Raw genomic sequence first — 25,090 nt, forward strand, 5'->3', positions numbered from 1 at the left:
CATTCTCTCAACCAGCTTCATGAGGTAGTCACCTGGAATGCATTTAACAGGTGTGCCTTGTTAAAAGTTAATTTGTGGAATTTCTTTCCTTCTTAATCCGTTTGAGCCAATCAGTTGTGTTGTGACAAGGTAGGTGTGGTATACAGAACATAGCCCTATTTGGTAAAAGACCAAGTCCATATTATGGCAAGAACAGCTCAAATAAGCAAAGACAAACGACAGTCCATCATTACTTTAAGACATGAAGGTCAGTCAATACGGAAAATGTCAAGAACTTTGAAAGTTTCTTCAAGTGCAGTCGCAAAAACCATTAAGTGCTATGATGAAACTGGCTCTCATGAGGACCACCACAGGAAAGGAAGACCCAGAGTTACCTCTGCTGCAGAGGATAAGTTCATTAGAGTTACCAGCCTCAGAAATTGCAGCCCAAATAAATGCTTCACAGAGTTCAAGGAACAGACACATCTCAACATCAACTGTTCAGAGGAGACTGCGTGAATCAGGCCTTCATGGTCGATTGCTGCAAAGAAACCACTACAAAAGGACACCAATAATGGGAAGAGACTTGCTTGGGCGAAGAAACACAAGCAATGTTCGTTAGACCGGTGGAAATCTGTCCTTTGGTCTGATGAGTCCAAATTTGAGATTTTTGGTTCCAACCGCTGTGTCTTTGTGAGACGCAGAGTAGGTGAATGGATGATCTCCGCGTGTGTGGTTCCCACCGTGAAGCATGGAGGAGGAGGTGTGATGGTGTGGGGTGTGCTTTGCTGGTGACACTGTCTGTGATTTATTTAGAATTCAAGGCACACTTAACCAGCATGGCTACCACAGCATTCTGCAGCGATCCTCCATCCCATCTGGTTTGCGCTTAGTGGGACTATCATTTGTTTTTCAACAGGACAATGATCCAACAAACCTCCAGGCTGTGTAAGGGCTATTTGACCAAGAAGGAGAGTGATGGAGTGCTGCATCAGATGACCTGGCCTCTACAATCACCCGACCTCAACCCAATTGAGATGGTTTGGGATGAGTTGGACAGCAGAGTGAAGAAAAAGCAGCCAACAAGTGTTCAGCATATGTGGGAACTCCTTCAAGACTGTTGGAAAAGCATTCCAGGTGATGCTGGTTGAGATAATGCCAAGAGTGTGCAATTCTGTCATCAAGGCAAAGGGTGGCTGCTTTGATTTGTTTAACACTTATTTTCTTACTACATGATTCCATATGTGTTATTTCATAGTTTTGATGTCTTCACTATTATTCTACAATGTAGAAAATGGTAAAAAATAAAGTAAAACCTTTGAAAGAGTATGTGTGTCCAAACTTTTGACTGGTACTGTATATACAGTGGGGAGAACAAGTATTTGATACCCTGCCGATTTTGCAGGTTTTCCTACTTACAAAACATGTAGAGGTCTGTAATTTTTATCATAGGTACACTTCAACTGTGAGAGACGGAATCTAAAACAAAAATCCAGATAATCACATTGTATGATTTTTAAGTAATTAATTTGCATTTTATTGCATGACATAAGTATTTGATACATCAGAAAAGCAGAACTTAATATTTGGTACAGAAACATTTGTTTGCAATTACAGAGATCATACGTTTCCTGTAGGTCTTGACCAGGTTTGCACACACTGCAGCAGGGATTTTGGCCCACTCCTCCATACAGACCTTCTCCAGATCCTTCAGGTTTCGGGGCTGTCGCTGGGCAATACGGACTTTCAGCTCCCTCCAAAGATTTTCTATTGGGGTCAGGTCTGGAGACTGGCTAGGCCATTCCAGGACCTTGAGATGCCTCTTACGGAGCCACTCCTTAGTTGCCCTGGCTGTGTGTTTCGGGTCGTTGTCATGCTGGAAGACCCATCTTCAATGCTCTTACTGAGGGAAGGAGGTTGTTGGCCAAGATCTCGCGATACATGGCCCCATCCATCCTCCCCTCAATACGGTGCAGTCGTCCTGTCCCCTTTGCAGAAAAGCATCCCCAAAGAATGATGTTTCCACCTCCATGCTTCACGGTTGGGATGGTGTTTTTGGGGTTGTACTCATCCTTCTTCTTCCTCCAAACACGGCGAGTGGAGTTTAGACCAAAAAGCTATATTTTTGTCTCATCAGACCACATGACCTTCTCCCATTCCTCCTCTGGATCATCCAGATGGCCATTGGCAAACTTCAGACGGGCCTGGACATGCGCTGGCTTGAGCAGGGGGACCTTGCGTGCGCTGCAGGATTTTAATCCATGACGGCGTAGTGTGTTACTAATGGTTTTCTTTGAGACTGTGGTCCCAGCTCTCTTCAGGTCATTGACCAGGTCCTGCCGTGTAGTTCTGGGCTGATCCCTCACCTTCCTCATGATCATTGATGCCCCACGAGGTGAGATCATGCATGGAGCCCCAGACCGAGGGTGATTGACCGTCATCTTGAACTTCTTCCATTTTCTAATAATTGCGCCAACAGTTGTTGCCTTCTCACCAAGCTGCTTGCCTATTGTCCTGTAGCCCATCCCAGCCTTGTGCAGGTCTACAATTTTATCCCTGATGTCCTTACACAGCTCTCTGGTCTTGGCCATTGTGGAGAGGTTGGAGTCTGTTTGATTGAGTGTGTGGACAGGTGTCTTTTATACAGGTAACGAGTTCAAACAGGTGCAGTTAATACAGGTAATGAGTGGAGAACTGGAGAGCTTCTTAAAGAAAAACTAACAGGTCTGTGAGAGCCGGAATTCTTACTGGTTGGTAGGTGATCAAATACTTATGTCATGCAGTAAATATGTATACTGTAGCTAAGAAAGTAATACTAAGTGTATGTTGTTTAGTAAGCTGTTAGTAGCCCATGTGCCTCACCCTAATAATTTGGTCCCTTTCCCCCTCATAACTTAGCATAGTGTTCTGACTTGGTGGTGCACATGTAGCCTATAGCCTGTTTTAGAGAAATGTAATCATCGAATATTGTAAGAGCTTTCATTGTCTGCTCATATGCCCCCTTTATTTATCCTACGGTTCTGACTTGGTGTACAGGGAGAATACTGTAAAAACGGCCCATGTTCTGAATTATGTCGCTGTACATTTCAAAAGTGCTGAACATATAGTTATATTGACTACGTCCGTCCTAGCTCGCTCATGAATGTCTTAATCGAAATTACGGATTGCCTCTTATCCGGTCGTCGTTATCCGCTCGTCATTGTGCCAGAGTTTGTACATCTCAATTGTCAGTAGAAACCACATCTGTTTAAGCAAGTCATCCATATCAGCTATGTTTTTTTTTAAAGGCAGTAAATGAGGCTGAATGAACTGTTTCACTGCCAGACAAGTGTAGCGGTGGTAAGGATTCACTCCATGGTGCTGAAAAGAAAGCTCTGCTGTTGGGACAGCTTTATGTAGGTGCTAACAGTTTGTGGGTACCGTTTGTCACCGTTATAGTGCAATTAATGTATTGTTTAGTGTTGTGTTGTGTAGTGGCTTTGCTGGCTTTGTTTGCCCCACCAAGATTTACATGCTAAAATCGCCACTGAACAAGTCACATAATAAGTTGCATGGACTCTGTGTGCAGAAATAGTGTTTAACATGATTCTTTAATGACTACTCTCTAGGCATGGTTTTGAAATCTTACAATAACTTGCTCTACAGGCAGTATCAACTTTGCTGTAGGCTTGTGGAAGTTGCTTTAGACACGGTGATCTAGCTATCATATTGACCAGCGGTATGCTTACAGGTGCACCTGATTTAGCTCTCTGGGCCCGCCGGGTAGGCGTAGTTTGTATCTTCAGACAAATAAAATGGTTCAAAATGGGAACACTTCGCCTACCTGGCATGCAGGGCAGCTGAACCAAGTGCACTTATTGGCAAATAAACTACTATAGCTGATTGGCTGGGCCTGGATTAAAACTGGCCCCTGCCAGGCCCTGCCGTGGCTTCGCCCCTGAGTGAAAGGAGTCTTTTTTTGTCAAAGTAAACACCAAATGGAAGGAAACGTTTTCAAGCGGGAAGCATGGATACCTGAACTTGTTCAATAGAACCTATCTTTTTCACGATTTCCATTTATGGCTAATGAACAAGGCCCAGGTTTCAGAGCCAGCTAGCATAAAGTGTATGGCACTGGAGCTGAAGGTTTGGTTGTAGTGTGGCACCAAGACTGGAATAGAACTTGACTAGTACTGTCATAATGGAAAATCCTGATAGTAGCTGTTTGATAAACCTAACTGTCTCTCTCTCAACACCCTCATACTGAAGAAGGAAGTGGTAAGATACATAACATGATCTGTTGTTACCTGGAATTTCGAATAAAAAATTCCAACTGCTAACATCACTGTAATGTATTATCTGACAACTTCTTCCTTCATGATCTGTTGGTACCTAGAGAGAACTATAGTATTGCATTCTTAAAGCTTTTATCTGATCCATAGTAATACCGCAGTAGGCTAAGCTGGTTGTAGTACCTGTCATTTTCCCATCACTCTATTGAAATCAGATTAGAGGATTTTTGCTAGATCAGGGAAGATTTCCTCTAATTGATCTTATTACAAAGGAAGGACATGAAAAGGTTGGGACTGGTTGAACAGCATACTTTTAGATAACACACTGTTCTCCTTTCTCTTCACTTTGGCACTGTGGACCTTCCAACTGTAATTTATGATGTTTGGTCAACTATTCTTACGTGATGTTGCTTCCCAAAGCTGATAGGCTTTAGCTCAGTAGGCAAATGTGTTCTTGAGATGCGCGGATGAACCATGTTACCCAATTTGTTATAAAACCCTCACTGAAGGCCTTGTCTACTCATATACACTATAAAGGAACAATCCTGCACACTGGTCTTCACCTGTCTCTCACAGTGGGCCTATTTCCTGCAGTGTGTGTGTGTGTGTGTGTGTGTGTGTGTGTGTGTGTGTGTGTGTGTGTGTGTGTGTGTGTGTGTGTGTGTGTGTGTATCCAAAGGATCCATCCCATCACTCTATTTCAATGGGAAAAAGAGAGATAAAGATATCTATATATTACAAAGAGTTTTGATGCCCAGTGGTGGAATTCTTCCAAAATGAAATGTATGTTCATTACTCTTTATAATCTCATCTATGGGAAGTGTATTACCACCTGTGAGACTCTTGATTCTCGCAGTTAGCAGTTAATTAGTGGGATGCTGTATTGAATAATATTGTCTTTCTCTATATTGTCTTTATTAAAATGTTGTATTGAGCAGTTCAAACCTCTTCAACTCTCAAACTAGCAGTTTCAAGCCTTCCAATAGACAGGTTAGTTGACAACGTCACGAAACCGATGTGCGCGCTTCAATGGGGCAGAAGGCTGATTGTTGTTGTGATTCTGGATGGCCAGATAGCTAGCAACAATGACAAGAAGCTGATGTGGGGAATCGTAGGTGGCTTGTTTCAGCTAGTTTTATCTTGTTCTTGATACCATGTCTCATTTTGAGGTGTTTTTACTGATGTCACGTCTATGCTAATTTGGCTCAAATTCACTAGCTAGCTAACCAACAACTGTAACAATGTATTTGAGAGACAACACGTGCTCATTGTGCAAATGTATTTATGTTTTCAATAAACATTGGAGACAAAATATAGTTTACATGTTGTCAACAATCTAAGCCAACCCTGTTTAGTTGCTAAACAACCAACCCGTCTATAGCACAGCTTTTTCCTACCATACTGATGACTTGCAGACGTCCAACGTTGAGTGCTTTTCTGTGTCGAGTCGAGATGGCGTGAAGCTATTGCCATGGTTACGTGGAATAAGACGGATTCCATTTTTAGAAACCCGTCGGGCAGAGAGAGAGCCTTTGGACATGGACAAGTCATTTATTGACTGCTCTTTACCCAAGAAAAGCTTTAGTGCTAAAACCAGTCCATATTTCAATATTATATCAGTTTTGGTTGCTAGTATTGAATCCCCACACTGCATTATAGATCTGTTTTAGTGTGTGCCTGTGTCAGTGGCAGCTTTCTGCACGCATTGCATAGGATGCCCAAACTTTTTTGCCTCGTGAATCACCTAACCTTTTACATTTCCTGGTTAGTCCCCAAATAGACTGAAACATGTTTCTAGTAAGCAACCACTCAGTGTTCAGTGTTTAGGAGCGGCCCAAGGGGGACTGGCTGCTACCCGCTGTTTGGAAAGTACTGGCACAATGTGGGTTCCAATGGCTCAATTGGTTGAAGCCAATATATATTTGGCTCTGGTTGGAGCATGGTGCTTGCAACACCGCAAGAGTTTCCTGCATGATATGACTTCACTGCAAGTCGCTTTAGATAAAGCATCTGCTAAATGACCATATTATATACAGTACATACTGTGATACTGTTTCCTCATCCTGGCACAGTGTGCTTCGAGAGCCAGCCAGTCCTTGATGTGTAAGGCCCTATCTTAATCTTCCACAAGCAGGTTACAGCTCTCCGAATGGAGGTTACAATCAGGTCAGGCCTCTTACGCAACAAATAGTTGATCAAGCACTTAAACATTGTTGTGTATCACCCAGATTACATGGGAGACTGAGACTGTACATATTTGTCCCTCATTTGTGCTCAATTTAAGCTGATTTCAATAGAGGGTTGTCTACTTTGCTTCTATACCTTCCTAAGGTACTAAGCTAACATCTGGATTTTTTTAAAGATGGTCATACCATGGATCATTTAGCTATTTGATGTAGAATTTTAGGACCCCTTTGGGTATCAATTTTGAATTTGGCCTTTACTACTATAGCTCAGAAAAAACGCATTGAATAACACATTCATAAATGGAAGAATAAAAAAGACAGTCAAAAAACTGTCATAAGGAATACGGTTTTAAAGTGTCTGTCTAGGAGATATAAGAAAGCTCCGGAAATATTTTTGTTTTTTTGGACACATATTTAACCCCTTATTTTTGTTGGCACAAAACTACCTCCATACTTCCATCAGTTTGTATGGGTTAATTTCAGACGAGTCCCGTGACACGTAGAGCAAAACGGAGATTCGGACGCTACAGACAGAAGTTGGCACATCAGCATTACTGACTTCAGATCAGTCCCGTGATACTTGTGGGGGTCGTAGAGCAAAACAGAGAACACCATCGTGTTCTCCCCTTTCCATAGAGTGTAATATTTTGTAGGCCAAACCGTTCGGACGCTACAGACGTTTCTGTGAGTAGACTGATTTTCGGGATGTCTCATGGTCTGACAAACACCACTGTAGGTCGGCCACCTTCCACCCCAGATGCAGAAGGCTGACATAGGTGGATGCGGTGGATTGAGACACAAAATAGTTTGACAACCCTGTTTGTAAGCTTTTAAATTATATTAAACTCAACCTTTTTTATTTTCTAGTGATGAAGACATGAATGTCTCATGGAAGGGTGGGGTATGCGAAACGGGTCAACTTTGAGCACTTCTATCTCCTAAATGTTATGGCATTCAGGTCCAAAAAGTCACTTTCTGACCACTTCTACCATTGGCAAATATGTATTGAAAGTTTCATTTAAATCAAAAGGGGTGCGGTCAAAAAGAGATTGAAATCAAATGGAACGGCCCGATATGATTTCCATTATGTTTGTTTAATACGAAAGATAGGTCTATTTAGCCTACTATCAGATAAATACCGGATATACAGTACCAGTCAAAAGTTTGGACACACCTGCTCATTCAAGGGTTTTCTTTTTTGCTATTTTCAACATTGTAGAATAATATTGAAGACATCAAAACTATGAAATAACAAATATGGAATCATGCAGTAACCAAAAAAGTGTTAAACAAATCCAAATATATTTTATATTTGAGATTCTTCAAATAGCCACCCTTTGCCTTGATGACAGCTTTGCACACTCTTGACATTCTCTCAACCAGCTTCACCTGGAATGCTTTTCCAACAGTCTTGAAGGAGTTCCCACATATGCTGAGCACTTGTTGGCTGCTTTTCCTTCACTCTGCGGTCAGACTCATCCCAAACCATCTCAATTTGGTTGAGGTCGGGGGATTGTGGAGGCCAGGTCATCTGATGCAACACTCCATCACTCTCCTTCTTGGTAAAATAGCCCTGACACAGCCTGGAGGTGTGTTGGGTCATTGTCCTGTTGAAAAACAAATGATAGTCCCACTAAGCCCAAACCAGATGGGATGGCGTATCGCTGCAGAATGCTGTGGTAGCCATGCTGGTTAAGTGTGCCTTGAATTCTAAATAAATCACAGACAGTGTCACCAGCAAAGCACACCCCACACCATCACACCTCCTCCTCCACGCTTCATGGTGGGAACCACACACGTAGAGATCATCCATTCACCTACTCTGCGTCTCACAAAGACACAGCGGTTGGAACCAAAAATCTCAAATTTGGACTCATAAGACCAAAGGACAGATTTCCACCGGTCTAATGTCCATTGCTCATGTTTCTTGGCCCAAGCAAGTCTCTTCTTATTATTGGTGTCCTTTAGTAGTGGTTTCTTTGCAGCAATTCGACCATGAAGGCTTGATTCACATAGCCTCTTCTGAACAGTTGATGTTGAGATGTGTCTGTTATTTGAACTCTGTGAAGCATTTATTTGGGCTGCAATTTCTGAGGCTGGTAACTCTAATGAACTTATCCTCTGCAGCAGAGGTAACTCTGGGTCTTCCATTCCTGTGGCGGTCCTCATGAGAGCCATTTTCATCATAGCACTTGATGGTTTTTGCAACTGCAAGTTCTTGAAATGTTCCGTATTGACTGACCTTCATGTCTTAAAGTAATGATGGACTGTCGTTTCTCTTTGCTTATTTGAGCTGTTCTTGCCATAATCTGGACTTAAATAGGGCTATCTTCTGCAAAGCTGTCATCAAGGCAAAGGGTGGCTATTTGAAGAATCTCAAATATAAAATATATTTGGATTTGTTTAACACTTTTTTGGTTACTACATGATTCCATATGTGTTATTTCATAGTTTTGATGTCTTCACTATTATTCTATAATGTAAAAAATAGTAAAAATAAAGAAAACCCTATAGTGAGTAGGTGTATCCAAACTTTTGACTGGTAGTGTATGTCAGTTTTCATAGCTGCTGTGATCAAGGAGACTTGTGGGTCACGGGTCCACATAACAGTAACGTTAGTAGTGACGTGTCAGGATTACCAAGTAAACACTTAAAAGCATAGGTAAACAACACATTGGCTGTCACTCAAATAACCTTGCCCTTGATATCAATGGGCAAGAGTCATAGATTGTGTCTGAAATAGCACCCTTTCCTACATTGCACTACTTTTAAGTGGAAAGGAGTGCACTATAGGGAATAGGGTCCCATTTTGGATGCACACATAGTAATACCACCCTTGTTAGTACTGCAGATGTTTTTATGAACCTATTCATATTGGATAGCAATATTCCCCCAAGCGATCCCAGACACTCTCTGCAACATAACAAGATCAGTCTTTATTGTTGTCATTTTGTCTCAGCAGCAGGGGACAAAGCAGATCAAATCCTTCCACTGGCTGCACAAAAGGGAAAAAGCCCTTTGAAAAATGACATTGCTCCTTTGGCCTTTCCAGATGAGGCCGGTCTAGGCTGTTAATTTGTTTTGAGATGCCAGGTTCATTTCTCACTGCGCTGTGCTCTCTTCGGTAATGAGGGATGTGTGTGAAGAGTAGTGTGTTGTTGCCCTTCTGTTTAGATGGCTAAATTGAGGGCATTACAAAGTGTCTTCATGGTATGTTATTAAATGCTGTTGGGGTTAAATTCCTTCAATGGGGGCGTTTCGGTTGCTAGGTTGGAGTGGTGTGTAATTATATAGCTAGCTAGTACACTAACTGGGTGTCACGGTCAGTAACAAACTGCTACAGATGCGAGCGCAGGCTAGGCTACTGCAAGGCTACTAGCGTTAGCATGTGCTGATTGCATATAGAAGTAGTGTTAGTGTTAGCAAATAGAAATGCTAGCTTTAGCAGGAATTGTCCTTAACCATAGATATGGGATCAGATTACCCTACCCCCAAAACTCACCTTCACCATTAGGGGGATGTGTTTCATATGGCCGCTGAGAAATGGGATTACTTAGCTAACAGTTTCCATTAAATCGTAATCTATATGGCCCAGACTAATCCTAACCCACTATTCCAAACCCTATCCCAAGGCCTTATATGGAAATTCACCGGTATACATTATATACATTATACAGATAATTTTCCAACATGAAATGAAGCCGAATTGAGTATTCCACAACGTCTCATTTAGGGCACACAATGGAAAATGTTTTGCAATGAGAAACGAAAATGAGTGTTTCTTATTGGACAAATCCAGGTAGCCCCTCCCTATTTCAGTCTGTTTTCTTCCGTTTGGTGCCTAATGAACATGATCCTAACCCATGACTCAGGTCTCTTTGTCCCTGAGTGGTTTCATTTGGCTTCCCCTTGGTGTATTGCATCATCCCAGATAGTATTTTACTTCTTTTTTTTTTTGTCATTTAGCAGACGCTCTTATCCAAAGCGACTTACAGTTAGTGAGTGCATACATTTTCATACTGTATACAGAGGGGTCCAAAATTATTGACACTCTTGATAAAGATGAGAAATAATGACTGTATAATTTAAATAATTCAAATACTGAGCTAAAAAAAGTGGGAAATTTGCTCAGAGAAAGCAAGTAATAGAAAATATTCTCAAAAAGGTAGGGGTCAAAATTATTGACACCCCTAAAGATTCTTATAAATAAAGTTGTCAAAAGTGGTATTTGGTCCCATATTCCTAGCACGCTACCATGATTACATATAATCCTGAATGAATCGTGAATAATGATGAGTGAGAAAGTTACCGAAGGTCAAAGATCATACCCCCAAGACACCTCTCACCATGACCAATAACAGGGGAGGCTAGCATGTCTTGGGGGTATGATCTTTGACCCTCTAACTTTCTCACTTATCATTATTCACGATTCATTCAGGATTATCCGTAGCCTGGTCCCAGATCTATTTGTGATGTATAGCCAGCTCCTGGTCATTGTCATGTCAAACATACTACAGATCTGGGACCTGGCTACAGTGCAGAGGGACTTCAAATAACATAATTACAGTGTAGCCAGTGTATTTGTCATTATAGGGCTTTCAGGATACTGCTCTTGTATGACAGAGTCCGAACATAGGAGACCCTCCTGTACACATGGACACCAGGATGACGAGTGATCTTTGTAAAATCCCACTCAACACCCCATTCTATTATCCAGCTCTTCTGGCTCCCTCTTCAACTGTGTGTGTGTGTGTGTGGGTGGAGGGGGGGGGGGTATGTATGTGTGTGTGTGTCAAGCATATTGCCTCTGTGTATTCATTGGGAATTCTATCGTTGGCGTGGGCGGCTTCTGCTTTTAGCGTGTGTGTGTGTGTGTTTCTGTGTGTGTGTACTCCACTGAATGCACCTGCACATGGCTATAACAAGAGCCAGTCAAGCCCTTGAGCTGAACGGACATGTGGAGTGCCTGTAGGGACATTGTACTATACGCCACATTCTCCTGGTATAGCCATTGCCCTGAAACATGGCAGTATATGGCTTCTAATGAGTCTACACAGCCATGTCTCAGGGCAAGGATTGCCTCTTTTGATTTGTGTTTATGATAGTAATTCTTCAACAGCTTTATTATGCACTCTAAACGTGTCGCCAGCATCCTATATTTCATAGAAGCAATATGAATAGGAATGATGATATTAATATTATTTAGTGGGATGTTAAGACCATAGAGATACATTATATTACTGTTCTGTTTCAGTCTGTGGTTGAGACGGAGACACACTCTCAACTCCAGACTCAGGCTGCAGGCTTGGTGTAGGCCTCTCTCTCGCTCTCTCTCTTTCTCTCTCCCTGTCAGTTTGTGTGAACACAAATTTAATTGGGTCGCACAACGAGGGATGGACCCAACTGTTTCCAGGGCAACAGCCAACGGGGAGCGGCCAACTGGAGACAGAGATCTGCCAGGCAATATGTGGAGGAGGAATAGTCCCGTGTAGCTCAGTTGGTAGAGCATGGTGCTTGCAACGCCAGGGTTGTGGGTTCGATTCCCACGGGGCGCCAGTATGAAAATGTATGCACTCACTAACTGTATGTTGCTCTGGGTAAGAGCATCTGCTAAATGACTCAAATGTAAAAATGAATAGCACTCCATGGTTCAATTCCATTCCAATGACTCGCTCCCTTCCCTCTATCCTTGTTTGTGCCTCCTCGTAGATTGGATAGGACTAATCAAGATGGCAATAGATGGCCACACCCTTCTGATAGGCCTGGTCTACTGTAGCTTCCACCATATTCCAAACTCTTATATGGGGTTTCACACTGGTGCTTGGGGTTTTACACTGGTGCTTTGTGTAGGTTTTACCTTGCTGCTTTGTGTTTCTGTGCCTGGCCCCAAAAAAAGTATAGGGCTATGGTACCAGTTAACCAAGTTGACAAGTGCAGAGGGAGTAAGGCAGCTACATGAGTAACCAGATTAGAATGAGGTCCATGACTCCACGGTACATAATGAGCTCATATTCTGTTTCTTGTGTCCCCTTTCAGAACGCCCACCTGGCGGTGATCGACACGCTGATGATGGCGTACACGGTGGAGACTGTGAGCTTGGAGAAGGTGGTGGCGTGCGTCCTCCAGTACTCCTCCCACCACGACGAAGACGCCGACACGGCGTACGACACAGAGAATGCCATGACCAGCTGGATCAATAAGGTAGACACCTGCATGGCATTCCAATGCACACACACACACACACACACAAGTAGGACCATTTTCAGTCTAGACCAGCTGGACACCATACATTTGTTCCCTTTTCACACTACTGAGCCGAACTGAGTTTAGCTAAGCCAATCTGTACTGCACTGGTTCTTACTACTCTGCCTCTGTGCCTCTCTCTTTCCCCTCTGTAGGACAGGGAACCCACTGAAAATCAGTAGGTCTACTGAGAAGAGTTGAAGTATTATTTGTAACTGTATACTTGCCATTATTTTTGGCATTATTTTTTCCTGTATAAACAAATTACATGAATCAAAGGAGAAGAGCTAGGGGTGAATTGGGACCGCCTGAGCGTGTTTGTCCTGTGAGGGGGCGGTCTTGCCCTGAGCCTGTCCCTATGCAGCTGGCTCTGCAGTATGACAGTAGAAGGGGGGTGTTAGTGTGTGTCCCAAATGGCAAAATAGTGCACTATATAGGGAATAGGGTGCCATTTGGGACACAACAGTGAGTGCTGCTGAACCAGTAAAGGGAGACACTCCACATCCATAAGGCCCAGTACAGGCTGTTGTTTACATTCCACTGCTGGGAACACTTGGGGGCTGCCAGCTCTGGCCTGCTGGAGACTAATACACAAAAATACACAGTCATAGATTCTATACTTTCTATTCACAGATGCACACAGACACCTCTACACACCTGTACACAGACATACAGTATATATATGACACACAAACACATGACACAACACACACACACACATGACACACTAGTGTTGTCATGGAACCTTTCGGGGGAACCATGTGGTATACACTGCAGACGTTGACAAACTGTGGGAGTCTCCAGGAAACGTTGAACTCCAATACTCAAATCAAGGAAATTGCTGGAATGCTCGAAAGGTTTTGAAGGGACTGTGTTTTTGTAAAGATTTCTTAAATCATATTGTTACTTCACAATAAGAAAATAAAAAATGGGAAATAACATAAAAAGAATCCACAAATATATTTTCAGTTGACATACATTATGTTGTAAAACTAGATTATATACAGTCTAATGTGGAAGCCCTCCAATTTACAAGATAGATGTTACGTTATGAGAACATTGAATAACTGATTAGATGTATCTTTTTCTGTTGCCGTTTGTAATGAGTTTTGTAATGAATCCTGCTCTCTCTCTTTTTTGCTCTCTCTCTCTCCCCCCTCTCTCTCACTCTCTCTCTCTCGCTCCCTCTCTCTATATCTTTCTTTCTCTCTTTCTTTCCCTCTCTCTATCTGTCCTTCGTTAACCAGGTAAATGAGTATCTGAAAGATATCATCTCTCAGGAGCTGAGGAGAGAGATGCAGAGTACTGAGCCTGTTGGCAAGCCAGGGGTGAGTGCCTCCCTCTCCTCTTTTCTCTTCTCTTCTTATGTCTTCTTCCTTCCCCCTACCCACTCCACTCTCTCTTTTAATTCTAGTTTTAGGAGCGTCTTCTACATTTGAATGACCTGGTCTTACAATTAAATAAGCACTTGTTTCAAATTCAATGTATGCAGTGCCGTGCACAGAACATTTGTTTTTTTCAAACATAGGCCTTTATTTTCTGCACAAAAAAACGTTTAAACAAGCTAGAACCACAGATGAAAGGGAGTTAGAAAGAACCACTCCTGGGGCCTCATTTATAAATGGTGCGTACTCACAAAATATGCCCCAAAACATGCATGCGCCAGTTTTCATGGAAAAGTTGGCATTTATAAAAACTGAACTTGACTGAATGGCACACTTGCACAATGTCTCAATTGTCTCAAGGCTTAAAAATCCTTCTTTAACCTGTCTCCTCCCCTTCATCTACACTAATTGAAGTGGTTTTAACAGGTGACATCAATAAGGGATCATAGCGTTCACCTGGATTCACCTGGTCAGTCTATGTCATGGAAAGAACAGGTGGTCTTAATGTTTTGTACACTCAGTGTATAATGACACTCTTATTCATAACAAGAAAAGCGAAAATCGATTTGATCTTTTAGGCATCTGTTTCCTATTATTTATTTCCATGATCATTGCAGAATAAATTCCTCACCTTTTCTGGCCATGATGAGTTCATATTCCCGAAGTAGCCATAAAACAAATTACCATGCGCATCTTTCGTTTAATTGGGCCTATTAGATCTAGGCTATTATAATTTCAAGTTTTTGCTCTATGCATCCGAAAGAGAGTGTGGTTTATAACATACAGTGCATTCGGAAAGTATTCAGACCCCTTGACTTTTTCCACATTTTGTTACGTTACAGCCTTATTCTAAAATGGATTAAATAAATAAAAATCCTCATCAATCTACACACAATACCCCAACACCTCCTTTGGCCACCATTCCTTCCAGTTCTCTGCTGCAAATGACTGGAACGAACTGCAAAAATCTCTGAAGCTGGAGACACTTATCTCCCTCACTAACTTTAAGCATCAGTTGTCAGAGCAGCTTACCGATCACTGCACCTGTACACAGTCCATCTGTAATTAGCCCACCCAACTACCTCATCCCCATATTGTTATTTACATTGTTATTTATTTTGCTCATTTGCACCCCAGTATCTCTATTTGCACATCATCTTCTGCACATCTATCACTCCAGTGCAGTGGCGGCTCCTGAAAAAATTCTCAGGGGGGGCAATTTTTCTGATGATTTAGGTGACCTACACACATTTTAAAAAAGATATGTCCAGCAACAACATGAAGACAGGGGCAGCATATAAGTCAATGCCAGAAGCATTTATTGACTGATCTCAAAAGTGTTGGCTTACAAAAGCAAAATAAGTTATCACAGTAAAAATAATCAAGGGTGTTCTTTCACATTCCTCAACACTGCATAAACAATATGCATTTCCATAAACAAATGAAATATCAGCTGAAAATACAGCATCTTGGTATTTGTTCAGATTGCAGGATCAACAAGAGCTTTTACCACATTTTTTGCCTCATGGTTGAATTGGAAATATGTGCACCTGAGCATAATTCACAACAAGCAAGCAGGAGCTTTTGATAGAGGCTACTGAAAACATTGATGCAAGTTATTGGTAATAAGAAAATTTTTATAGACTTCCATAATCTGCCCTCTTGTATAGATTTGTGAAAATGAACAGTGATAGACATTTTGCCTGAAAACAGAATTTGAAAATAATTTCTAGAAAAGGTAAACACAGCTATCTGTATGGCTTTGTAAAAATATTCTGGCCAATTGTATAGATTTGTAAATATGAACAACCATATTCTGGCCAATTGTATAGATTTGTAAAAATGAACATGAACAGATTATTATTTTTTTTTTTACTTTTTTTTAAATGAAAAATAACTATTTTAAACAACATCAACTGTGAACTGATTTGGGCGTGTGTGTGTTAAAGAGACAGACAGGGAGGGACAAAGAGAGAGAGAGGCTACATTACTTGTACTGAAACTGTTCTCTTCTCTCTTTCAATGCAGCAAAGCGGTCAATGACTTTCTCATTGAAATCAGGCATGCTGAGGACTAGTTCCCTCTCCATGGAAAGCATGGCCAGTGCATTCAGACGTTCCTGGCCCATTGAATTTCGCAGGAATGTCTTAACTCGTGTCAAAGTTGAGAAACATCTCTCAGCTTCAGCTGTTGTCATGGGAGTAGTTATGAGGATGTTCAACAGAGTCACAGTCTCAGAGAACGTCTCCTGGAGGTTGTAGCTCATGAGAACCTGGTACAGTGCCAGTGCACCACAGTTTGACTTTCTCGTCGTCGGCAAAAAGACCGTTCAGTCTCTCCAAAAGCACACTGGCGATTGAGACTGAGGTTGATTCCGAGATGGGAAGGAACTCAAAAAAGCGCTCCTGCACTTTGTGGTTGCTATCTATGTACCTCAGCACAAGCACCAGCTGTGTCTGTGTAGAAACGTCCGTGGTCTCGTCAGCTTGGATAGCTACGAAGTTCGCCGACTTCACCTCCTCCACAATATGTTCCCTCATGACCGCTAGCATACACTCCAGTAGCTCGTTTTGAATGGTCTTTGATGTGAACTTCTTTCAAAGAGACAATCGAGTTGCACTGAACGCTAGCCATCTTGATAGTAGTACGTGAATTGATTGACGCTGCTACCCGCTCTTTTCTTAGTTACGTTCATGGTTATGTTACGTATGACGAAAGCGCGTAAGTGCAAGCCCTCAGAAACCCATAGAGATTGTATTGAAAGCTCTGATATTTCAAAAAAAAAGATTTTACATGAGAGGCTATGAGACACTTCTGGGCGATTTTCAACCTGACTGAAATCGCCCCAAAAGGGGCGGGGCCATTTGAAGCACGACTTTAGCCTGATTGGACATTTAGTGGCAGATCAGACGTCTAGATTAGAACACTGATAACTACTGTTGCCGTGATATAATTGATTAGAAAAAAAATCCCTTCCTTTTCCCGTTTGGCAGTGCGTCGCCCATATCGCCCTAATGAACACACCGCCCCTGCTCCAGTGTTAATACTAAATTGTAATTATGTTGCACTATGGCCTATTTATTACCTCCATAACTTACTACAAATCAATAGATGTTCTATTGTGTTATTTGTTTATTTCATATGTAACTCTGTGTTGTTGTTGTTTTTATCGCACTGTTTTGCTTTATCTTGGCCAGGTCGCAGTTGTAAATCAGAACTTGTTCTCAACTGGCTTACCTGGTTAAATAAAGGTGAAATAAAAAAATAAAAAAATAAAAATAATGACAATGTGAAAAACAGGTTTTTAGACATTTTTGAACATTTATAAAGTATTTACATAAGTATTTAGACCCTTTGCTATGAGACTCAAAATTGTGCATCCTGTTTCCATTGATCATCCTTGAGATGTTTCTACAACTTGATTGGAGTGCACCTGTGGTAAATTCAATTGATTGGACATGATTTGGAAAGGCACACACCTGTCTATATAAGGTCCCACAGTTGACAGTGCATGTCAGAGCAAAAACCAAGGCATGAGGTCGAAGGAATTGTCCATAGAGCTCCGAGACAGGATTGTGTCGAGGCACAGATCTGGGGAAGGGTACCAAAAAAATTCTGCAGAATTTAAGGCCCCCAAGAACACAGTGGCCTCCATCATTCTTAAATGGAAGAAGTTTGGAACCACCAAGACTCTTCCTAGAGCTGGCCGCCCGGCCAAACTGAGCAATTGGGGGAGAAGGGCCTTGGTCAGGGAGGTGACCAGGAACCCGATGGTCACTCTGACAGAGTTCCAGAGTTCCTCTGTGGAGATGGGAGAACTTTCCAGAAGGACCACCATCTCTGCAGCACTCCACCAATCAGGCCTTTATGGTAGAGTGGCAAGATGGAAGCCACTCCTCAGTAAAAGGCACATGACAGCCCGCTTGGAGTTTGCAAAAAGGCACCTAAAGGACTCTCAGACCATGAGAAACAAGATTCTCTGCTCTGATGAAACCAAGATTGAACACTTTGGCCTGAATGCCAAGCGTCACGTCTGGAGAAAACCTGGCACCATCCCTACGGTGAAGCATGGGGGTGGCAGCATCATGCTGTGGGGATGTTTTTCAGTGGCAGGGACTGGGAGACTAGTCAGGATCGAGGGAAAGATGAACAGAGCAAAGTACAGAGAGGTCCTTGATGAAAACCTGCTCCAGAGCGCTCAGGACCTCAGACAGGGGCGAAAGTTCACCTTCCAAAAGGACAACAACCCTAAGTACACAGCCAAGACAACGCAGGAGTGGCTTCGGGACAAGTCTCTGAATGTCCTTGAGTGACTTTCTATGCCCACTGTATATGTAATTTTTCAGTTTATTTTTAATACATTTAAAAAAAACTGTTTTTGCTTTCTACTGTGTGTAGATTGATGAGGGGAAAAAACTATTTAATACATTTTAGAATAAGGCTGTAATGTAACAATGTGGAAAAAGTCAAAGGGTCTGAATACTTTCCGAATGCACTGTAGGCTACAGTAGAATTTAACAGGTAAAATAACAGTTGATCTTTTGCATTGAAGTGTGTAGGCTACCACTGTAAGTAGGCACACTGTAGTTAAAAATCAGAGTAGACAATGTTTCAGAATTTGCAGGCAGTGCAGCATATTTAGGTTCGGGAATAAGTACATGCGAAACATTATTTAATTCAAACTATCTGTATACAGGTCGACAACAATTTGCAACTGTTTTTGTCTTTCAGAAACGGTCAGATACAGCAAATGTCACTGCAAAAGAAAACATTCTGCAAACACCTCCAGACATTTGATCAAGTTCGCCATTGCTACCATACCCCGTTCAAAGGCACTTCAATATTTTGTCTTGCCCATTCACCCTCTGAATGGCACACATACACAATCTCAATTGTCTCAAGGCATAAAAATCATTCTTTAACTAGTCTCCTCCCCTTCACCCACACTGATTGAAGTGGATTTAACAAGTGACATCAATAAGGGATCATAGCTTTCACCTGAATTCACCTGGTCAGTCAATGTCATGGAAAGAGTTCTTAATGTTTTGTATACTCAGTGTATGTCACACCATATTTATGCCTCAATGTTTATACTGTATGTTACATAGCAGCATTTGGCAAACTCAGTGTCAACATGAACAGCATAATATTTCTGTGCAATGCCCTTTCTCAGCCTGATCCCAGATCTGTTTGTGCTGTCCTGCTAAGTCCTATGTTTGAGTTTGAGTTTATTTTTATTTTTACAGGGACAGTGCACATTAATCAACGTTCCTGTAATTTTCAACTGCAGTCCCTGGGCAGGTTATTAAAAACAATTACAATAACAATACAGACAAATAATGAGCAGTAAGCACATGCAGAGCAACATAGGACAAGCAACATTTAGCACGCAGACAGAGCAATAGCACAAAAAGCAACAAAACAAAATACATAAAAGCAACAAAGTGTTTCCACACCTCACAAGCTACAGACAACATGGAAAGCGACAATACACAGCTAGGGATTATGTTTGGCCTTTAGCCATGTCTTAATGTTTTTTGTGAAGGTGCGATAGGTGGTGCAGTTGTGTGTGTCTGATGGCAGTGTGTTCGAGACATGGGAAGCTCTCACAGAGAAAGCAGATTGACTGAAGGTGCTTTTCCTTAAGGGAACTATACAGTCACCTCTCATGGCAGACCTTGGGGATCTGCTGCCATGGGTTTGGGTTTTTTGTTTAACAAAAGTACTAAGTGGAGTGGGAGCCAGGCCATTTAGGATCTTGAATACAAGACATGCGTTGGTGTATTGCACAAGATTTTCCTAACTCAGGAGCTCATGCTTTCTGAGGATGTAACAGTGATGATGGCTATTGGGCTTTCTATCAAGCACTTTGAGAGCATGTTTGTAGACAGACTGAATGGGTTTTGATGTTGTACAGCAAGCTTGGGCCCAACTAGTCAAGCAGTATGTTAAGTGGGGGAGTATCATAGCAGTGAAGTACAGTTTTGCTACCTCTGTAGTCAAACAATTTCGTATGAATCGGAAATTAGCTAGGTTGAACTTGGTGATTTTAGTTACTTTTTTCACCTGCTTTTTAAAAGAGAGGTTGGAATCAAGTATGATGCCAAGGTACTTAAAATCAGATACCAATTGGAGCTTCTCCCCTGACACAAAGACATCTGGCTCAGTAGCATCAGTTGCCCTCTTTGTGAAGAACATGCAGACCGTTTTTTTCACATTGAGATGCAAACATGAGTCACTGAGCCACTTTGTAACCTGGACCATTTATAGTAGTGAGTTATTGTGCAGCTTGTTGTTTGCTCTTTGCATGCACATATATCACTGTATCATCTGCATACATTTGAACTTCAGACCCAGTACAGACAGATGTTAATTGTCATGCCATTGGCACAAACAGATACTATACTTTCTCTCGCCTACTTTCTTCACACCCCACACAGCAATTATTTTTTCAGTCAAGTCCTTTTTACAAGACAACTGTTATTTAGTCTGGGGTCACACCGGTCAGAAACTAAACTGGCTACCTATCTAGGAGTTGTCGCGTCTCGCTACATGCAGACTCTAATGCCTTATGACAGGTTGTTGTTTGCGTATCTGTTGTGCCAGCTGAATCATACTCTGTCATCACAAGCAGGCTGGTTCAGTATTATGGTCTGCCGAGCAGCAGGGTTGACGTAGAAACATGGCCTCTGACACAGCAGAACTGGTGAGAGAGAGAGATGATGTCATTCTCTCCACTCTATTGCCCTCCTCTCTTCTCTTCTGCTCTTTTCTTGATCACTTCTCTCCTGTCCTCTACTCCTTTTCTCCTCTCCTTATTTCCCTCCTCTCCCCTTCTCTTCTCTCCCCCTCCTCTCATCTCCCCCATCCCCTCCTCTCTCTTCTTTGCTTGCCCATCTAAACACGCCATCATTTTACCGTGGCTGGTCCTTAAGAAAGCCTGAAGAAGGCACAGTGTGCCGAAATGTTGGCTTACCCATTAAATCGTTGTGAACATAACTTTCTTTCTTTTCATACTGTGGCTGGGCCTCCCATCCAGAGGAGGGCACAGTTTGTGTCACTAGTGGTAGTTATGACACAAGACCTTTGGTGAACCTGGAGAGAAGTTACATCTATAAAGGAGCCTTGAGAAAAATCTCAGATAGTTCCCAGGAGGCAATGCCAATGCGGCAAAGCAGATGTCCCATCCCAGAAGGAACGTGTATGTGCCTGCAGAGACCTGGCATGAAGTGCTGCCTGACAGGCTGTCGGGCTGGGACACACAGCTGGGTGTGTGTGTGTGTGTGTTTGGCAGGGCAATATACAACAAAACATAAGTCTCAGAGTATGAGAAGTGATGCGTTGCACCAAATTTAGCTGACAGCTAATTTACATTGCCAATGTGTGTGCTTGTGCTTGTGTGTCTGCGTGTTTGCATGCATATGCGCGGGAGTGTGCATGAATATGAGCGTATGCGTGTGTTCCCCTCTCCACCCTGTCCCGAGGCTGAGCTAACTGCACGCTGCTGTGTTGCTGTTTGATGCTGATGTGAGCCGTCAGTGTACAGAGGCTGTCTCCTGCTCCCCCAAATGCCTGAACTGAACAACACAACAACAGGGAGAGGGACAGGGATTACCAGTGGCAGGGATAGGGAGTAGGACAGTGATTTAAGTTAGGTCTCCTAAAGTTCGGAACCAAGAGTTTGATATCAGACCATTTCTTACATGATTATGTTACGTTGATTTGTCTTGCCATCCAGGTCTCCACTTGGTCATTTTGTACATACATTGCTGTGAAAAAGTATTTGTCCCCTTTCAAATGTTCTTTACTTTTGCATATTTTTGATACTTAATGTTATCAGATCTTCAACCAAAACCTAATATTAGATAAAGGGAACCTGAGTGAACAAATAACACAATTACATACTTATTTCATTTATTTTACAAACAAAGTTATGCAACACCCCTTGCCCCTGTGTGAAAAAGTAATTGCCCCCTTACACTCAATAACTGGTTGTGCCACCTTTAGCTGCAATGACTCCAACCAAACGCTTCTGTAGTTGTTGATCAGTCTCTCACATCGCTGTGGAGAAATTCTGTCCCACTCTTCCATGTAGAACTGCTTTAACTCAGCGACATTTGTGGGTTTTCCATCATGAACTGCTCGTTTCAAGTCCTGCCACAACATCTCAGTTGGGATTAGGTCTGGACTTTGACTAGGCCATTCCAAAACTTCAAATGTGTTGCTTTTTAGCCTTTTTCATGTAGACTTGATTATGTGTTTTGGATCATTGTCTTGCTGCATGACCAAGCTGCGTTTCAGCTTCAGCTCACAGACAGATGGCCTGAAATTCTCCTGTAGAATTATCTGATACAGAGCAGAATTCATGGTTCCTATTAAGGCAAGTCATCCAGGTCCTGAGGCAGCAAAGCATCCCCAAACCATCACACCACCACCATCATGTTTGACCGTTGGTATAAGGTTTTTACTGTGAAATGCAGTGTTTGGTTTTCGCCAGGCATAATGGGAACCTTGTCGTCCATAAAGTTATATGTTTGACTCATATGTCCATAGCACATTCTTCCAAGAGTCTTGATGATCATCCAGGTGCTTCCAGGTGCTTTTTGGCAAACTTGAGTCAACCTTTTGGACGAGATGGGTCGCAATATGTCTGGTGAAAACCAAACACTGCATTCCACAGTAAGAACCTCATACCAATGGTCAAGAATGGTGGTGGTAGTGTGATGTTTGGGGATGCTTTGCTGCCTCAGGATCTGGACAACTTGCCTTAATAGAAGGACATTGCTGCGGGGACTTTTGGACGAGATGGCTTCCATTCAGCCACAAGAGAATTAGTGAGGTCGGGCACTGATGTTGGGCGATTAGGCCTGGCTCGCAGTCGGTGTTCCAATTCATCCCAAAGGTGTTCGATGGGGTTGAGGTCAGGGCTCTGTGCAGGCCAGTCAAGTTCTTCCACACTGATCTCGACAAACCATTTCTGTATGGACCTCGCTTTGTGCACAGGGGCATTGTCATTCTGAAACAGGAAAGGGCCTTCCCCAAACTGTTGCCACAAAGTTGGAAGCACAGAATCGTCTAGAATGTCATGGTATGCTGTAGCGTTAAGATTTCCCTTCACTGGAACTAAGGGGCCTAGCCCGAACCATGAAAAACAGCCCCAGACCATTATTCCTCCTCCACCAAACTTTACATTTGGCACTATGCATTGGGACAGGTAGCGTTCTCCTGGCATCCGCCAAACCCAGATTCGTCTGTCGGACTGCCAGATGGTGAAGTGTGATTCAACGCGTTTTCACTGTTCCAGAGTCCAATGGCGGCGAGCTTTACACCACTCCAGCCGACGCTTGGCATTGCGCATGGTGATCTTAGGCCTGTGTGCGGCAGCTCGGCTATGGAAACCCATTTCATGAAGCTCCCGACTAACAGTTCTTGTGCTGACGTTGCTTCCAGAGGCAATTTGGAACTCGGTAGTGAGTGTTGCAACCGAGGACAGACAATTTGTACGCACTACGCGCTTCAGCACTCGGCGGTCCCGTTCTGTGAGCTTGTGTGGCCTACCACTTCGCGGCTGAGCCGTTGTTGCTCCAAGACGTTTCCACTTCACAATAACAGCACTTACAGTTGACCAGGGCAGCTCTAGCAGGGCAGAAATATGAGGAACTGACTTGTTGGAAAGGTGGCATCCTATGATGGTGCCACGTTGAAAGTCACTGAGCTCTTCAGTAAGGCCATTCTACTGCCAATGTTTGTCTATGGCGATTGCATGGCTGTGTCCTCGATTTTATACACCTGTCAGCAACGGGTGTGGCTGAAATAGCCAAATCCACTAATTTGAAGCAGTGTCCACAAACGTTTGTATATATAGTGTATGTGACATGATGTTAGGATATTCTATTGAACATGACTGCAGCACTGTAGATGACTCACTTTAACCCCTCTGTCTTCATGAAAAGCACCTCTGAGTCTTGTTATAGCCCTGTTATAGCCCTGTATATTAACCATGTTAATGTAACATCGTACTTGTACATTATGTAAGTTTAAGCCTAGATGACTAATAGAGTAAGCAGAGTTTATTAAGCAGCTACTGTATATGAGGCATCACAGGCTAGCCATGGCACACAAGGGCACAATTGGCTGTGCTGGACCTGTAATGTCTGCTACATTTTTGGTATTTTTATTTAACCTTTATTTAAGCAGGGAGTCATGCTGAGACCACGGTCTCTTTCGCAGATGAGCCCTGCATGAAAACATCGAAAAACAACAATTACACAATACATATTGTATCTATATACACATCAATTACACAATACATATTGTATCTATATACACATCAATTACACAATACATGAAAAGCAAATACAAAACACGAAAAGCAAAACAGTCATATGAAGCAAACACATTCTTCAGTTAAAAAGCCCACATTCAGTAAAAATACACACATTCTCCGACCTCCCCCCAGCACTGTGACCTGGATGCTAGCTCCAGACACTCCCAAAATATGTCACGCTCTTTGAATCGCTGATTTCGTTGAGGGACGTGTACCCTCCACGGACAGATGTGCTGCAGTCATCGGAACAAAGAAGAGCTGAGTGGGGCGACCCAGGTTTTATTTTAAGCTGCAGCACAGTATGCTGCGAAACACAACAAACACTTGTGGTCAATGTGGAGTCAAAGGCAATGGCAGGGCAGAGAAGTAAAAAAAACAAAAGAAACTAAGAGAAGTAATCCCTTTTAAGTTGCAAATCTGTTCAGGGATGAATTGAACATGTCTGGTTGGACAGGATGTGATTTGTCATAGAGGGAGAACACTGTCAGGACAGCGAGTTGGAAGTTTGGGATTGGGGCTAAGCCTAAATGCTCTTTAGGGGGATTTAGTGGTGGTCTTGGCTGCCCTGTCTTTTAGCTGTGCTTTAGCCCTGACATAGCCCTGCCATAGCCCTGCCCTATAGCCTTCCCTGCCGTAGTCCCACAACCTGGGACATTGCTGGGACATGCCTACTGGCACTCCATAACCACCACCAACCCC

The 25,090-nt window shown here is 42.6% G+C and overlaps 1 protein-coding gene across 1 annotated transcript in view; it reads left to right on the forward strand.

The window, feature by feature from the left end:
• camsap2a (calmodulin regulated spectrin-associated protein family, member 2a) overlaps positions 1-25,090 on the forward strand; it is a gene marked incomplete at both ends in the record, with an annotated part of 88,449 nt that overhangs the window by 27,483 nt on the left and 35,876 nt on the right. The window contains 2 exons of the mRNA XM_084164073.1: positions 12,473-12,637; positions 13,927-14,007. Coding sequence (XP_084020199.1) covers positions 12,473-12,637; positions 13,927-14,007 — 246 coding nt within the window. The remainder of the gene's footprint in view (positions 1-12,472; positions 12,638-13,926; positions 14,008-25,090) is intronic.

The sequence above is a fragment of the Coregonus lavaretus genome (genome assembly GCF_964263955.1).
Source record: "Coregonus lavaretus genome assembly, chromosome: 6".
NCBI lineage: Eukaryota > Metazoa > Chordata > Actinopteri > Salmoniformes > Salmonidae > Coregonus > Coregonus lavaretus.